Source organism: Castor canadensis, chromosome 17, assembly GCF_047511655.1.
Source record: "Castor canadensis chromosome 17, mCasCan1.hap1v2, whole genome shotgun sequence".
Lineage (NCBI taxonomy): Eukaryota > Metazoa > Chordata > Mammalia > Rodentia > Castoridae > Castor > Castor canadensis.
The window spans coordinates 52,658,446-52,677,289 of NC_133402.1; the positions used below are offsets into that span (position 1 = coordinate 52,658,446).

Sequence of the window (18,844 nt, forward strand, 5' to 3'; positions counted from 1 at the left end):
GCCAATTTGTCTTCTGTTTGCATTAGAAGCAGTATTATTAGGGGCATCAAAGTCTGAAGTATTGTGAAGCAAAACAGGCTTTTTTTTTTTTTTTAAAAAGATCTTGACATAGAAACACTAATTGAGAATTTAGTTGGCATAGGAAGACAACTTCATGCAATACTTGCGAATACAGCACAGACTTTTTTGAACCGTTCGAGTATAGAAGTATGTTCTCACAGGGGTCCGTCGCCAAATCATCCCTGTGTGATAATGAGTTAGAAACTGAGTATGTACAACAAAAGCTTTACAAGAATGTGAATAAGGTTTATAAGGCTGTGGTTCTTTAATTAAATATAGTCATGCATTGCTTAACCACTGATATATTCCAGAAATGTATTGTTAGGTGACTTTTTTCATTGTGTGGAATGTGACTACAAGCAGGTAAGTACTATGTTGTACAGTGGTATTGGACTTGGATGTCAGTAGGCATTAGAAAATTTTCAGCTCCATCCATTGTTGACTGAAACATTGTTAGGTAGTATATGACTGTATATTAAGCAACCAACATAGTATCCAGTAGTTAATGAATTTAAGTTATTTATTGAAATAGCTAGGTATTGATTGTGTAGTTTGGAGTTTCTCAGTCTTGGCATTTTTGACATTTTAAATTTTTGTTAATGAGGGGCTGTCCTGTGCATTATAGAATGTTGAACAGCATCTTTGACCTCTACTCAGAAGATATGGCAAACCCTAAGTCAAGACAATCAGAAATGTTTCCAAACATTGTTAGCTTTCCCCTGGGACACAAAAATTGCCCCCAGTTTAGAGTCATTGTATAGTTCACTATTACCAGTCTTCAGACGTACAGTTCCTCATGGATGAGAATATTAGCAGCAATGTTTTCTAAGTCTTTTCTTCTAAGTTTTTTTTAAAATGGGTGGTCTATATTATTTTAGACTTAATTATGTGTAAAAAAATGGCAGGTGTTTGTTTATCCCATCATCTGTATGGAAGCAATATTTTTATCTGAATTCCTTCTCTCTTTGCTTCACTTCAGTCACTACAGAAGAATGGGTCAGTGGTAGCCATGACAGGAGATGGAGTCAATGATGCAGTTGCTCTGAAGGCTGCAGACATTGGGATTGCAATGGGCCAGACTGGCACAGATGTTTGCAAAGAGGCAGCAGACATGATCCTGGTGGATGATGATTTCCAAACCATAATGTAAGTTTTGTTTCAGTGAATGCATATCAGATAATCTTCCCCTATTCTTTCCTACCTATACCCCTCAGATAATTCAGCTGCAGAAGAATTAGCAGTAAACATTGGGCAAACTAAACTGTGTTTCTAGATTAGTTTTGTTTTATGGCCTTGTGTGAAGTTGTAAAGAAAATTATTTGTAAGGATGGAACAGACATATAAATGGCAGGCTGTTAATTTACTGAGTGCCAGCCAGTTGTCACATTTTTCTAGACATGGTGTGATGGTATAGCAGTGATCTTTCATTGGAGGCCTTTATTCTAATTAAATTCAGATTATCAGAAATGTACATCTGCATGACCTTACAGTAAGTATTAAAAATTATCAACCTCACATCCATGCCCATTTCTTTATATCAGTAATTGTTCATGTTGCCCTCATTTCATGATATAATTTATTCAGTTTAAATAGCTTTGTTTGTTTCATCTATAGTTTCTACCTGATACAAAACTAGTGTAATACTTGGTAGTGTCAGCTTTACAGTGTTTAGGTAGAGGACATACGAATCTTGATTTTCTGATAATCACCTACTGGATGACCTGAGCTTTACTCATTTCAGTGATAAATTCTAATTACATGTCTCAGGATATTTTATTACCCAGTTGTGGCTTAAAGTGATGCATTTGGGATCTTAGGACTGCTGGTGGTAGAGTGTCTGTCTATCAAGTAGGAAGTCCTGAGTTCAAACCCCACTTCCTCCTAAAACAAACAAACAAAAAAAAAAGTGGGACTCTCAGGACTAGAGCATTTGCCAAACTCTTTTACAAGGATATAAGTTTGTTTTTTTCCTTACTCTTCATTCTTAAAATTATATAAAAATCTTATAAGAAAGGAGAAAGTTTGTAAAAAAACATAGTTTCTTAGATTCAGCCATGTGAATGAGGAATTTATATGAATCTTGTAAACCATGTCCTGTAACTCTTCTACAGGGTGTTACTTGCTTGTGTGTGGGACCAGCAGATAGTTTACATTCCATAGTCTTACATATCTCATAGCCATTTAATTCCTGACAAATTTAATACAACCCACTAAGAAAAAATGAGCATTTAGAAGGGTAAAGGAGGTTATTTATCATTTTAATATTACAGATGTGTAGTATTGATTCTTCTGTAGAGAGACAATATGATTTTAATGTTCATAATTTTTTGTTGTTGCAATACTAGTGTTTGAATTCAGGGCTTTGCACTTTCTAGGCAGGTGCTGTCACTTGAGTCACACCCCCAGCCCTCAAATATTTTTTAAGAATAAGAATTTTAATACTGTATAATGAAATTAACTTAGAGCTTAGCAGGCTTGATTTTAATTCTTTGCTAAAATTTTCCACATTTTTTTCTAATCTTGTGTGAAGAAAATGAGATTGTTTTTAGTGATAAATGTGTTGTTTTTGTTGGAATTTTAGTTTCAAAATTAACTTCATAATGTTTTATGTTTATGTTTATGTGATATTTTCATCTTTATTCTTCAAATTTCAGGTCCGCAATTGAAGAAGGTAAAGGGATTTATAATAACATTAAAAATTTCGTTAGATTTCAACTGAGCACGTAAGTTTGCAAGAACTTTGTCACTGTGGATCTTCTAAATAATTTATATGACAAATAAACTTAGCAGAATACCTAGAAATGTCTGTCCTGTATTACTAGGGTTCATTAATAAGTAAGTTTTCCAAAAAGAAAATTAGTTGTAATTCTGGAATTAAAAATGGCATGACAAATAGGTTCTAAATGTGACAATTCGGTGTTTCTGAAGTTAGTCAGCCCTGTGTATTTATAGGTTCCACATCTGTGGGTCCAACTGTAGACTGAAAATACTCAGAAAAAAAAATGCATGTGTACTGAATATGTATTGACTTTCCCCCCTTGCCTTTATTCTTGAAACAAGACAGGATAACAAGTATTTACTTACATATTGAGATAGCATAAGCTGTTTTAAATAATGTAGAGATGACTTAAAGTGTGAGAAGAGGATATGTATGGATTATATGCCAAGACTGTGCCATTTTATATAGACTGGGAATTTGTTATTGGAGGGAAGTCTAGAACCAGTGCCCGTGAATGCTGAGGAATGACTATATAAACCATTGGGATTTATTTAATAGCTTTTGAAATCTAAGGGAAAGACAGTCACATCTCAGTGTTTCTGCTTGGTATCTTTTTCTAAAAATAAAAGAGGTTTTCTATCGTTAAAACACAGTTGACTATTGAAAGTGATGACTTGTAGGTTTAAAAAAAATCTTTCTCTCAGCTGGGCTTTGTCCTATACACCTATAATACCAGCACTTGGGAGACTTAAGGTAGAAGAATTTTAAGTCCAGGTCAGCCTGGGCCACCTAGAAGGAGCCTGAAAAAAGAAAAAAAAATTTTTTTTTCTTCCTCTGTTGGTTGTTGTTGTCTAAACATCTTGGAAATCTGTTTTTTTAATACTCTTCATCTTTAAAATGTTTACATGAATGAAGCATAGGTTACTTGAATTATTGCACAGTAGTAACATGAGATTTAAAATTTTTGGAAAATGTTAAAAAATCAACAGGAAATTTACTATGCTGACAGATTTTTAAATGACTTTTCCAACAGGAGTATAGCAGCCTTAACTTTAATCTCATTGGCTACATTAATGAACTTTCCTAATCCCCTCAATGCAATGCAGATTTTGTGGATCAATATTATTATGGATGGACCCCCAGCTCAGAGGTAAGAGTTTTTCATGCACAAACTACAAAGGTAAGGAAGGTGTAGTACGCTGATAATTAAGTTTTAAAACTTATTATTTCCAATGGTGTTGGAAACTTTACAGCAAGATGTTTGTTATAAATTGTATGATGTGTGCATATCATTCTCTTTGAATGTTCGTTCATACAGTAGGGATCTGAGCCTTGACTGTGTCTGATGCCGAGCCTCTAGATAAGAGCAGATCAGGGAACAGGTGCAGTTCCTGTCCTTACAAAGTAAGCTTTTTATTTCTGAGAATTAGACATAATGGAGAAATTTCCACGTTCAGCATCTCTCTCTAGGCTCCTTGGTCAACTTTAGAGACTTGGGGAAAGTATTAAAGGAGTATATCTGTCTTCTTTTCTTTCGTAGTTAAGGGTAGTTGAGTGGTACATGTCATTGGCCATTGCACCAAATCATCCTTGGTTGAAAGATATTGTTTGTTTGGTAGGTCATATATTTGAAATAAATTTATATGTAAATGAAATTGAACAGTTTTTTGAAAGTTCACTATCAATTGCCTATCATGCCAAATAAATGTGAAAGAAGAGAGAGAGAGTGATGAAATCAATAGTTATTTTTTCTTCTTCCTCTTCAGCTCATCAGGGTTTCACTTATGTTGCCCATTCTGACTGTTGAAGTCCTGGGCTCAAGTGATCCTCCTGTCTTAGCCTTCTGAGCAGCTGGTACTGTAGTCATGTGCCACATGCCCAGCAGTGTTTTGTTTTTTTTTTAAAGTAGTCATAGCCCACGTTTTCTTTGTGATTCAACATTTTGTTTTCATATGAAGGCATTTAGTTTCTTGGGTGACTGAAGTTTAGTTAGACTGTGAAAGAAAGTCCAGACTTTAACACTTGAAAGTAATTCATTTTTCTGTTTGTTTTTAAGCCTCGGAGTAGAACCAGTGGATAAAGATGTCATTCGTAAACCCCCTCGTAACTGGAAGGACAGCATTTTGACTAAAAATTTGATACTTAAAATACTTGTTTCATCAATAATCATTGTTTGTGGGACTTTGTTTGTCTTCTGGCGTGAGGTATATTCATGTGGATAAACTGCTTCATTACCATGCATTCTGTTTGATACCATTCCAAGGAAGACTGGGAAGTTGAGAGCTCTTTGTATGAAAAAAATGTGATCAAAGCATTTTAAGAGTTTGACTTCAGTCTTTATGGGTTAATTGAATTAATGATTTAGAACACAGTTATTAAATTTGCCAAAAAGTATCAGATAGGATAAAAATATGAAAATTTGGGAAGATGTTCAGAAAATGGAGTCCTTAAATAGCTACTTTATTGTTAAGTAATAACAGTATTTCAGTATTCGATATTTAGTTCATGATAAGGTGTTTTACTTTTATGTAGCCTATAGTTGCTCACTAGGTGATTTATAGAAAATTTAAGTAGCTTATATTTTTCATGCTAATGGAAGGAAAATAATAACATTCAAAAAGTATGCAATATTTTTTCATTTAACTCATCCACTGAAAAGTGGTTTTCTTTTTTCACCTTGACAGCTACGAGATAATGTGATAACACCTCGAGATACAACAATGACTTTCACATGCTTTGTGTTTTTCGACATGTTCAATGCACTGAGTTCCAGATCTCAGGTATGCTTAGGTGATCTTAGTTAATAACCCCATTGATTATAGCAATCAGTAATAGGAGGTAGGCTAGGGTTAATGGGTTGTTAGTTTTGTAGCCAGATTGTAGCCCCAGATACAGCCTTCTATTACCATGTGCCATCAGTCAGCAGTAAGGGCAAGGCATTTGGGGGATAAGCCTTACCTTTGTCTTCAGAGAGCAGTGTAGAGCTGAGGTGGTGGTGTCTGGTCTTTCTTCCATTCTCTTACTAGCTGTAGCTATAGGATAGCTTTGGGTTAACAGTATCTGAACATAGGACAAATCTCATGGGCTCCATTAAGATGGTCTTGATCTCATTTTAGAAGAAAGCATTGTTATAAAGACAAGAACAATTTGTTTCTCATCATTTTTGTCAGTATGTCAAAGTTCAGAATATTTAATCTTGCTTTTCTTCCCAAGTTGTATATTAAGATGTAGTTGCCTTTTGTTTTAAAAGTTTTATGATGGACAGTAAGGGGCTAGAGCCTTTTTACTTCTTCAGGGTATATTGTTCTTGAAAACTAGTTCCATTTGGGATATGACTTTACTGCAATGTTGAAGCACTTCATAGCCTCTGGTTTCTCTTAAGTTTTTCACCTATTAAACCACTTCATGAATCCTAACTATGTCTGTTGCCATTCTGAGTTATTAATTGTAGACTCATTTTTGGAGAAGCTATAACATTTGTGTTTTTATGAAAGGCAGTTTTACTTTTTCAGTATACACATAACTAGGTCCATTCTTCAAGAAAGGATTTTAGTTTATGTACTTTAATGAATGGATTGAAAAAATTTATCAAAATACGAATAAAATTTCTTATTGCTTTGGGTTTCTTTTAAGTTTCTTTCTGTGGCCTCATTTATATAGTCTCACTCTTTTTAAGCAATCCCTTTTGTTAATGCTTAAAAGTTGCTTAAAATTTACCCTTGTTCCACCTGGATTATTCCAAAATAATAGTTAAAATTGAGAGATTCCATGGTATTGACATCATGGTGTTGACATCATGGTATTGACATCAATGATACACAGTGATACTGATTGTTAAAAATTGAAAGCAAGCATACTAATGAAGCTAATTCTTTAACAAGGGAGTAATAATTGAACTCTCTGCTTTGCCAACAGACCAAGTCTGTATTTGAGATTGGACTCTGCAGTAATAAGATGTTTTGCTATGCAGTTCTTGGATCCATCATGGGGCAGTTACTAGTTATTTACTTCCCTCCACTTCAGAAGGTTTTTCAGACGGAGAGCCTAAGTATACTGGGTAAAAAAAAGTTTGCTTTATATATTTTAGATGAATTGTGTTCTAATGTGCTTGTCCTAATCTTAAACTTCTTTTGAAATAATCAATATGAAAAGTATTCAAATATGTACATAACCTAAAAAGTGTCCTTTGTTTTTTCATTTGGGGAAATTCAAGGGAGTCATTCTCTTAACTATAGGGCTTTTTAAAAATTTTTTTATTTTTCAATACTGGGAGTTTGAACTCGGCCTTGTGCTTGCTAGGCTGGTGATCTACCACTGAGGTAGTTCTCCAGCCCTTTTTGTATTGGTTATTTTTGAAATAGGGTCTTGCTTTTTTGCCTGGGCCGGCCTGGACTACAGTCCTTCTGTTTGTGCTTCCCGCATAGTTGGGATGACAAATGCACACCCACTGTGCCCAGCTGTTGGTTGAGATGGGGTCTCATGAACTTTTTATCTAGGCCTGCCTTGAATTGCGATCCTCCCAATCTCCAATTCCCAAATAGCTAGGGTTTATAGGCTTTTGAGCCACTGTAGGTTTTTAATTTGTTGTTTGGTCTTTTTTTATAGATTACTAATTGCTATAAAATCATATTTGATTCTGAACTCTAGCCACTAAGCTTGTTGTAATTATAGTTTAATCATTTTAATATCTTTTTTAAAAGTTATAAAATTTTCCGTTTTGAATGAAGACAAAACTAGATTTAAGCTCACTCAAAACCAAAATGGTTCATATTTAAAGTTAGATTTTATAAACTAATAGTTTATTATTCTTGTGAATTCTATATTTTCATTTTGTGAAATGTCAGCCTGACCCTGAAACCATTACATTTTATAAAGTTTCTGTGGAAACTGCACATTGTTTCACATATCATACATTAAATGTATGATAACAGTGCATTTAAAAATTAGTTTTACTGAATAAGTGTGAGGAACAATGTATTTGGGGAATGCTGTTTTTAATTTTTGTAAGTTAATTTGGCTGTTTATGAAAATGAATTGTATAGTGTCATTATAGTTTTTGGTACAAGTTGAAGTTTACATTGAAATACAGGTAGATTAGCTTCAGTTTTTAAATTCCATATTCATATTGCTTTTTGTATAAAAAATAGACTTTTATGGAGATGACCACAGTTTTTCAAGCAATGAATAGGACTTGAGATACTGTGCATATTAACAGCATAGTCGTCCCGGCTTGGAAGTGGAACATAGTGGTGCATAGTTCTTAATCTTTAGCTGGACATTTGCAGTCAAATTGATTACTACTTCTTGAATAGTTCTTTTTTTTAAAAAAAGGGCAGTGTGACTTATTAAATAGAAAACTGTTGGCATTACTGCTAAAGCTAGTCACTTGAGGTTGTGGTTCAGGGAAAGTGGTCAGAGGACTGGGGTTCTAGTTCTAGCTGCTGGCTTTCATAGCTGTGTGACTTTGGGTAGATTTTTAATATGTTTGAGCTTTTGTTTACATTTTTTAACTGAGGGTAATGATGTCTGCTTCATCAAGTCGATGTGAAACAATATATCTAAAAGCTGTGGCAACATGCTTGAAGAATGTAAGCTATTAAGCTTTGTGATTATAAATTTCAAAGAATTTTAAATCTAACTTACTTTCTCTTGCAGATCTATTGTTTCTTTTGGGGCTCACTTCGTCCGTGTGCATTGTGGCAGAAATTATAAAGAAGGTTGAAAGGAGCAGGGAAAAGGTCCAGAAGAATGTTCCTTCGACACCATCGTCTTTTCTTGAAGTATGATGCATATTGCATTTTTTATTTGCAAACTAGGAATTGCAGTCTGAGGATCATTTAGAAGGGCAAGTTCAAGAGGATAATGAAGATTTGAGACTTTGAAACTTTTCATTGACTAAAAATGAACATTAATGTTAAAGACTTGATTTGAGACTTTAACCTGCTGACAAGCCCAAATGAAATTATGCAACTTTGATAACATATTCCTTGATTTAAATTGGCTTTTGCGATTGACTGGAACTTTATAAAGTATATTGGGCAGTTATTTAAGTAAAAAGAGGCAAAACCTGAACCACCTTCTGCACTTAAAGAGATCTAATGTACAAATACACTATCTATCTTAGATAGATACAAATATTTTTTTTTTATTTTTAAATATTGTACTATTTATGGTGGTGGGGCTTTCTTACTAATATACAAGTTTAATCAATTCAAAGGCATTCTATTTGGTTAAGAAGTTGATTGCCAGGAGTGCCATATTTCAGCTACTGTATTTTCTTTTTCCTGAAATGTAAGCAGCTCAGATACCTTGTGCTACCATTTTTGTGTTTTAAGTTTTTTTTTTTGCACAGGATGTGCCACTGTCAGATCACTGTTCTTTTCTTTCTTTTTGTGATTGAAAAGCATATACTGCAATTTGAAGTAAATGTTTGCTTTTCTTAGTAAGTGTAAATGTTTTTCTTTTTTTCTTTTAAGGTGTGAGTCTTTGGTTTGGCAGAATTAGTGCAGGGATATCAAGGGGCATTCTAGTTAAAGTAACAGTGTCTGTGATTAACACTTAATTATAGAGCCAGAACACTTAAGACTGGGGTGAAATTGATAACAAATTAACATGTCGTGTCGCCTTTTTAGTTGGATATAAATACATACTTTGTCATCCCCTAAATATAAATCCCAAGAAGTTCAGCTGAATAACTGAATTTTATTATTTTTTACTGTTTCATATGTGTGTTTTTATGTATCTTTCTTAGGAACTGCAGACTACTTAAGGAATAAAATAGCTCCAAACCCAAATAGATGCTTTATGAGTCAGGGCATCTGTGGAAGGTCCTGTGCTGACCTTGCTTCTTGTGGGTCTTCTAGGTGGCTTCTTTGGCCTATGTTCTAGAAGGCACAGCCGGGTCTGAGCCTTGTACTTCTACTATTTATTCTCTATCTTGTTGCTTCATTGGGCACACTTGAGGAATAGATGGATTTGCTGTGTGTAATGCCATCAGGTTTTATAAAAGCTTGATAAAAAGTGGGCAATTTGATGTGTGGCAATTTGGGGCAGAAATTTAAAATTTGAAATCCACTTTCCTACTGAATATTTCTTTCTATAAACCAAAATGGGTCTGAGATTCTTACAGGATTATTTCTTCTGGAAGGTAGTGAGTTTTGTGTTTTATAAACCATTCCTAAGCTTTTATTCATTATGAAATTGCAAGTGTTAATAACACTGAAATAACGTCATTGGTAGGAAAATATTATTTTGAGTCCTTATTACTGACACGTTAGGAGCTGAGATGTCTACACTTTGCTCTTTACTCTTTCATTCTGAACAGTCACATGTACAGTGTTCTTTCTTATTAGATGGAACATGGAGGCTGTTGTCTGATCAACTCTATCTTTGGTGACTTGATGTCTCATACCTAAATTTTATAATGCTTTTCATTCTCTTTTATAGACTTGAAATACATATTAAGTGCATATCAATCTTTATTGTTTTGCTATTTAAGTTCAGTGTATGACTTGAATGAAATGAATGTGCCTGTCTTTTCATTTGGTTTTTGAACTATAAAAATAAAATGATTTCTTTCCAGAAGTTGATGACTTCCCAGTTAGTATTGTTAACATTAAAATTTTCTGTATGGATGCTGAAGATATAGAAATTTTTTGATTTAAAGAGATTTCAATTTCCCATAGTATATTAATCCAAATTAGCATGGATGAGTTAAATGTGTTAGTATCTAAATTTTTAATTTTTACTCTATTCCCTAGTTCTAGGACTTGGTAGAATCCCTAGCAATATAGTTTGATCCTTCTTCCCGTTCCCTGTTTGCCAGAGTGGTAAATGCCAGGAACAAAAAGAAAGGGACATGAAACAATTCACCAATTAGATAACCAATGGATGAATAACTGGCCATATAATAACAAATGATCCTCCCTCCCCCCAGATGAAACAAAAGTAAAAACACACAACTCACAGAACCTCCCTCTCAGGATGTCGGCTGCCTTTGATAGCGTCAACCATACGCACAAGGATAAGGCATGTTTTTGATCTTTAATACTCATTGCATGGTGCATCTGTTACAGCCATAATCTTTTTGAAGTTGCTTTAAGTTTGGATCTCTTTCATGTATTCGGTGACAAGACTTAGTTTCTCAGTGAAATAAGTTGGTGGCAAATAATAAACATTATATTTAAGAACCTTCATTGTTTACCCTGCCTTCTGCCTCTTGTCACTTGGTAATTCATATGCAGTTTATTTCCACTGAAGACTTGCCCAAGAAGTTAGATGGATGAATTGAATATCTTAGCATTAAACATTTGTTTAGTATCTGTGTGTACAAGGAGTAGAAAGATGATGGCATCCTTGCCCTTGATCTCAAGGACAGGGAGAATAGGTGATAAAACTATTAACAAGCTGTTTCAAGAAAGTTAATAGTGATCTTTGAACATTTACTTTAAAAATACATGTATATTAAAATGACTACAGCACATATTTCACTAGAAGTTTTCCTTGACATGGCTTTTTTTTTCCTTTTGAAATGGCTTTTTACACTGAGCTATATAATCCAAATAGTAGTTGATTTATATACTAAAATACGGTATGAATAAATATTGAGCCCACCTGGTATGTGACTACACATCCAGATCATTCTGGTAGTTAACCTTGTTGAACTTGTCTAGCACTTGGTGTAACTGTCAGTTCTTGTTGGACAACTTTATTTTGACTTTTGGTTGCCATAGTTGGCTATCACTAATAATGGGAAATTTCTGATACCAATGTAGATATAGTTGTCTGTAAGCATTGTTGCAGGAAGTTCTCAGTCTTCTACTCTGGAGACCAATGTGAAATGCATCTAATACTATACTAAATGCTGTCTAAAAGGTTGCAGTAGCTAAGGGGAGAAATGACTTCATGGAAGGAGTTTGTCAAACATTTCTAGAAGTAGTGGCATCTGAATGAAGCCTTGAATTGGAAACGTCCAGCCAGGAAGTAGCAAGACATTGCAAGCAAACAGTAGAAAAAAAACACTGAAGGAACATTCTCTGGCCCTATCAAAGCCAGAGATACAATGTGAGGGGCTGGATAGTTGGACAGATAGTTGGTGAAGGAGAGTTGACTTGTCCTGTAGCATGTTGGAAGAGTTCAAGAACATAACTTGTGTTTGAATTTTTGTCTTACAGTAATGGAAGCATGGAGGGTCAGTTGTAAATACTCATATAGGGAGACTAGTTAACAAAATTGTGAATGCTTAATAGTAAAAGGATAATTAAGATGCTCTATCTAGATTGCTCAAAACGGGTAGGGATGTGTGTGTGATAATGATAACAGTACAACGCCTTGAAAATACCATCAACAGTAAGCACAGCCATAACTTTTAGCAGAAAATTGTTGTTATTTATTTATTTAGTTTTGGTGGTACTGGAGTTTGAACTCGAGCCTTGTACTTGCTAGGTAGGCACTTTAGAGTGTTTTATTTTGTAGGATACATTAAATCCAAGCCTACTTTTTTGATAAATTTAGTCAGAAATTTGATATAACTTATCTTGTCATTCATAATAAATTCAAGTGTTGAAGTTTGAGGAGAGAAAAAACCCACTTATTTGAGGCATTAGTTTTGATTCTTAAAATTAAAAAAAGCTGAACCTGCAAGTGTTCCTGTATACTACAAAGTAAGGGACTTTATGTGTACAATTGCTACAGGTGGTGGGTTTCCTGTTCTTACCTCCTTTTTCTCAGTTCTAGCCAAATTGACATATTTGTGGCCCACGTTTCTATGATGGCTTCACTTTTTGTGAAGGCTCCACAACTGTTTGGCCCAGAAGAATTTCCTTTCATATCTAACCCAAGGTTGCCCCTGAAGCAATGATTTTATTCTTCTACTTAGTTACCCTTTGAGTAAAAACCACATCTCACAGTATTAGAAGCTCTAGATGCCACAAAGTGGGCAAATAGTAGATAGGTTCCAGAAGTCTGCTTTGGAGTTCTGTATTTCTACCTTTTGTAGAAAATACAAAATGTGCTTTATAATACAATTTTTAAAAAATACTAATCTTCTTAACCACATTAAGCATAATTGCCCATTCAGGTTTTCTGTGGTAAGTACAGTTTGAGAAGTGGCAATTTGGTACCACCTTATGTCACAAAGAACATCTTATGCCAAAAGAACTTGACCAGCTTGTTCTTTTTTTGTCAAGTCTGCATCTCACAGATTGCTGTGAAAGTCTTACAAAAACATTATCCTTAGAGCAACACATAGCTGGCTCTAATAGGTGATTGTATAGAAAATGCTTACCTAATGGGAGAAATAACAGACTTTATGTTTAAGTACTGTTAGATCAACTTTAGAAAGTTATAATTAGTATGTTTCCATTCATGTTTCTTTTCTTATATTCATCTATATGGTTGCACAATAGGATTGCATTAGATTCTCTAATTATGTACATTGGAGCTGGTCTGAATGGCCCATGAACTGGCTAGAGATGTTAGAAGTTAAGGAAATAATATTTTAATTCTCCTTAAACTCACCCACTGGAGCTGGTACTTATTTTTGGTGTTGGCAAATGATGCCATGCAGGCCAGATCCTCATGCTACCGGCTTTTGTAAAGTTTCACACAGCTGCACACATTCATTTATGTACTGGTTATTGCTGCTTTCATACCACAACACTAAAAGTGAGTAGTTGGCATAGGGATCATATGGCCACAAAGTCTTTACTTACGTGGCCCTTTATAGAAAAAACTTGTGTACTCATTCAGATAGTCAAAAAGAGGAAAATATATCTGTACTTTGCATTCACCGGATTGGAAAGAAAGTGGCATCAATTTTCTCTGCCCTCCAGTCTGGGATGGGTGCACTTGGTAGCAGATTTGGTGAGTCTCAGTCTCTATCAGGGCTCCTAGGTGGAGACAGCTGCAGTCTGTCCTCAGCACATCATCAACAAGGAGGACATGCCAGCTGTTAATCAGTCCCAATCTTTACCAATGCTGCTACTTGTTCTTATAGTGGGTGGAGTGTTCTCATGTCCCACCTGACATCAGATGTGTTCCTCATTGTCCCTGTCCTCGCTCATGGCAGCTGTTATCTGAAGCAGAGTCTACTCCTATCTGCTCCCTCCCACCTTCCACAAGAGAAGTAGAAGTTTCTCAGAGAAACAGGTTTAATTTGAATAGGCTAAAGTATATTACCTTATGTAGAGAAGATAAAATTTATTAATAGTAGAAACCAAAATATCCTAACAGCCCAGTCGCAGGGGAAAAATACACTCTAACTCATTTTCACAGAACTTATCAAGCCAAAATGTATTCATTAGTATTTCTCATATTTCTGAGGTAAAATTATAATAATTCTTCATAGTCTACTTGTGACTTCTCACAACTTAGTTCCTTTACCAAAAAACGTTAGTTATAATAGGGTCAATTTCTTTAGTTTGTTTTTTAAAAAATAGTTTCATAGGTCTGGGCACTAAAAGGCCTACAGCACTTTGTGACTGGAACCTGAGTTTGTGGATGTCACTGCCTCTAGATTTTCACAGCAAAGGCTTCTCCTCCCTTCATTGTCTACCTTTCTTGAGGCAAGGCAAAGGAATGATGGAAGCATGGTCTCCTGATGCCATCCTTCCTAGAGGGTTCAACTTAACATATACTTCTGATGAAAACAGTACAACGTGCTCATTGGAGGCATTTGTAAATGGAGGAGAAGAGGAAACATTTCATAAACTCAGCACCCAACCAACCAGGCTGGATCTAGCTCCAGACCTAGATCCAGCTGCCTAACAGATAGCTCCGCTTACCTGCCTAAAATGAGTATTTAATGTATCCACAGAATTTCCAGTTCCTCCACTTCCCAGCTATACCCCATCCTGTACAAATGAATGACAGTGGAATAGAAAACCTGAAAATAAAGGGTACCTGCTAGTGCTTTAGAGAACACATAAAAATTCTTTATTATACCAATTTTAGCAATAACTTGTGTCATATATTATTGGTACACTTATATGCCCCACTTTGTTTTTGTTAATGTATATTTACTGAAACAAGGTTCCCAGTTTTCATCTGCTAATGTGTACATTAATCCATACTACCTCTCTTCCATTATTATATGTAGTTACTGTATATCCAAGATAGCAGATATTGAGACACTACAAAGTAGACTTCCTCTTTTTCATGTCAACGTCTTTTGATTTATATCCTGATAATGTGGAACACATATGAATCCGACAGAGGAAAGTGGAGTGAGCAATGCCTGCATAGACACATGGCAATATATCTAGATGGAAGTGTCAGCACCTTACTTAAGTCTCCAAAAAGTATTAATATGTACAAACCACCTGAAACATTTCAGGGTTCCTGATCTTATATGCTAACTCACATAATGGCATAATTTTCACTGAACCAAATGATTGCTATCCTATAAACTGTGGTACAATTTAATCTTTCCAAGTGAAAATTGAGTTGATAATTTAAAATCACCTTACAATTTATAATCACCTTCATTTTCCCCCCAGAAAAATATTCCTGGGTGTTCCTGATCCTGATGATGGCTTATATCGTACACAGAAATCTCCTTGTTTCTAAAGTGGTAATAGTAAACTTTTTTTTATTTTTTGGTGGTTCTAGGGTTTGAATGAACTGAGTCTTGCACTTGCTAGGCAGGTGCTCTACCACTTGAGCTATGCCTCTAGCTCAGGAAGATTGTTTTTTAAACTATGTGCATACACACACAAAAATACATACAAATCAAGAGAAAGACTTAACTAAATGTGTAAGAAGTTGTTAAGACTAGTAAAGAGTAGCTGGGTGCTGTGGCTCATGCCTATAATCCTAGGTATTTGGGAGACTGAGATTGGGAGGATGTACATGAGATACCCATCTCCAAAATAACCACAGCACAATGGACTGGAGGTGTGGCAAAGCAGAGAATCTGATTTGCAAGTGTGAAGCCCTGAGTTCAAACTCTAGTCCCATCACAAAAAAAAAACCCCCAAAAACCCAGTAAAAGTAGAAGAGATTGTATGTGCATTGCAACAGGCACATTTGAAATTTGAGTTCTCTTCCTGACTGAGAATCCAGTGAGACCCGCAGGTACTCTACCTGTTACCTCGTTTATCTTTCAATTTTAAGATATGGGAATAGGGCCTGGTGCAGACTTGCCTTTGAATTTTAAAACTTCTTTCCTCAGCATGAGATTCTCATCTTAGAATTTTTTAGGACTGTATGGACTTGAATTTTAGCATTATTCAGACATTGGAAAGAAACCAAAAGTAAATTACCCTGTGGCTCAGAAAGCTGTTTCTCAAAGTGTGAAAGCAAGTTTTGTTAAAAAAACATTGGTCAAAGAGAAGGAATAATTTCAAATGGGTACAAGATGCAAAAATAAGTTTTAGGTGCCATGGCTGAACTATGCTACCTGAAGACATCATGAGATGAATGTAAGGAATCCCGCATCCATCGCCTTGAAAATCAAGGCCGCCATATAAGTGTCATCTCTTTATAGAAGTGGAATTCTTTCCACTGGCCTTGGAGGTGACTTCTTTCCAGGTGCCACTGTAGGTTCATGGTGGATAGCTAGCTATATCTTGTGGTAGAGGGCAGCCTCCAGTGATACCTGGCAACCTTGATAAGGGAGAAAACTAGGTTTGCCTTCTTAGGGTTACAGAGTAGGGGTGGGATATAACCTTGGCAGTTGCGGGAAAATGAAATTCATGGGAAGTGATAATAGCTGGTCTTATTTTTCTCTTCATACATACCCAGAGACCTTTCTAATTGAGTTTAAAAAACACTACATAGAATTCCTTGACAACAAGCAAAAGGGCTAGAGGGACCCAAGGACCAGTACAGGGATAATCCTTCTGGTCTTTTCCATGATTATCTGATTTTTAGCCTGCCTGCTCATTCACATTCTCTTGGCAGATCTCCATTCTTTCCAGTGTGCCAACTGTGCTGAAGCTGCTCTAACACTCTTACAAAACTTTTGCCCTTTTTCTCTTAGCTGTATTTGATAGTCTGTCTCTCTCCTTTGTCATCTCAAAATTCTGCCCTTAACTTTGACAGCCCTTATCAAAGTGTCTTGCTTTTTCTGCTGCTTGACACTCTTACTTCTTTCCAGGTCCCTTGCTTTTCCTCTTTTCATTTATGGATCTGATAGTAAGGGGTATTGTTTACGTCATGTTTTAAAATCACATTTTAGTACCATGAGAAGGACACAGGCACTTAAAAGTGCAAATTATTTTATCTTTAGACAATGATCTGAACTCCAACATTTCTTAGTTTGTTTGTAGGTAGGGCAACTGAGGTATAATCATTGATTTAAAAAGGCAAAGATATTCTAAGGCCTTTCTGGGGAATAAAGGTCTTTATCCTCTAAAATATAATTTGTTTGTTTTTTTTGCAGCACTGGGGTTTGAACTCAGGGTCTCACACTTGTTAGGCAGGCACTCTACCATGACAGCCAATCCACCACCCCTAAAATTATAATTTGAATTAGAAATTCAAGTTGAAATACTAAAGTTAACTTGAATTCTTCCATGATCAATTGGCATGAGAACTGTAGACAGCATATTTATAGGTGAATAACTTTCAAGATCTGGGCATCTCAAAAATAACTACAAAATAGACAATTTTATCACCACTATATACAGAACATGATTACATTACAGTAAATGGTTTTATCTCTAAAATTTATTCATCTTAGCTATCCATTATTCCTTCTGTTGCCTGAATTGCTAGCTGAAGACTTAACTAATGTCTATAGTGAAATTTCACATGCTAGAACCAAATCAGAAAGAGCAAACAGACCTGAAGACTTGATTGAAAACAGGAAACAGATTTTAGAAATGAAATACGGGACATTTATCATTCTGTTTTTACAGTTGTTCCCATTGAGTTCTATGCCTGATTCTAATTGTATTTCTATCTGGCCAAAAGCCGGTCTGGGGATCCTGATTTAATTCTCTTCCCTGGTGACTGCTTTCTCCTTATTGTAGCATTCACTCTACACTTGACATTTTTGCACCCGATTGACTGCTTTATAAAATGTTCTTGTTTTATCATTGTGTTTTCTCCCAAGCAGCTTAAACAAGAGGGACTGGGAATGGAGGGAAGAGTCAGGTACTATGTCCTTAGTCTTTGGTGAACCCTTTTAGATACCCTGTGGGGTGCCTGTGACCTCCTCTAATACATGCAGAAGTTACACACTGGGGCAGGCCAATGTTCTGAGTTCTCACAGAAAGAGAGAATGGACATCATTTTCCTCCAGCTCCTTTACTGCAAGGCTGGATAATTTCAAGTGAGTGGCCCTAATTGCAATGGACAGAGAAAGAAACCTGACCTCTGTGACAGTCTCTCCATCCCCACCCATTTTCTTTCTTTCTGATTAGTCTGGCCTCAAACTGTCTTTCACCTCCTCAGTCAGCCTCCCCGTGCTGGAATTATAGGCAAGGAGAACCCTTTTACTGAAGGAAAAAGACAACTGATGAAATTCTGTTGACTTTCAGTTAAACTCTATATAACCCATATGCTTTCCAGTTTGGTGCCTATTAAGCTACTTGTTTGCGAAAGTGGGAATGAATTGAAAAGTTTTACATGCAAGGTGGAGGTTTTAAAAAGCAGTGTTGACGACAAGCCAGGAAATAAGACGCTCATATTGGTATGATTTTTAGATAACCCCAAACGCCAGGTATCAAGGAAGAGAGACTCTTGGAATAGCATGCTTATAGTCCCCATTAGGTCCACCGTTAGTGGGTCAAGCACATTTTTTCTCAAAGATGAGATACACAACTGTTCTGTTCTTGGTTATGTTGGGAATAACCACTTCTTTGAAGACAGAAGCAGCCTTACCAAGGAATTCTGTGCACCTCTCTTAAGATAATAAAAAATTTATTTCAAGAACTATTTGAAACAGAGGCTTCTTTTTAAGGGTGACTGCTTTATGAGCAAATGACATTGTATTTTCACCTTATAATGGCTTAAAGCCAGTCAACACTTGGGAAGTGTGTATATGAAACTGGTTGATGCTCAGCTTACTCCACTCAGAGGACAGTATTTCTAGGAAAGTATACAGAACTATTCATCAGA

General features: G+C 35.7%; 1 protein-coding gene across 6 annotated transcripts in view; it reads left to right on the top strand.

Moving 5' to 3' along the window:
- Positions 1 to 9,221, top strand: part of Atp2c1 (ATPase secretory pathway Ca2+ transporting 1) — a 130,750-nt gene extending 121,529 nt beyond the window's left edge. For all 6 annotated transcript variants that reach the window (XM_020154398.2, XM_074059119.1, XM_020154410.2 and 3 more), the window contains 7 exons: positions 1,040 to 1,206; positions 2,715 to 2,783; positions 3,813 to 3,929; positions 4,836 to 4,983; positions 5,464 to 5,559; positions 6,695 to 6,836; positions 8,435 to 9,221. In XM_020154398.2, coding sequence (XP_020009987.1) covers positions 1,040 to 1,206; positions 2,715 to 2,783; positions 3,813 to 3,929; positions 4,836 to 4,983; positions 5,464 to 5,559; positions 6,695 to 6,836; positions 8,435 to 8,565 — 870 coding nt within the window. In that variant the 3' untranslated portion in view covers positions 8,566 to 9,221. The remainder of the gene's footprint in view (positions 1 to 1,039; positions 1,207 to 2,714; positions 2,784 to 3,812; positions 3,930 to 4,835; positions 4,984 to 5,463; positions 5,560 to 6,694; positions 6,837 to 8,434) is intronic.
- The last annotated feature ends 9,623 nt before the right edge of the window (positions 9,222 to 18,844 follow it).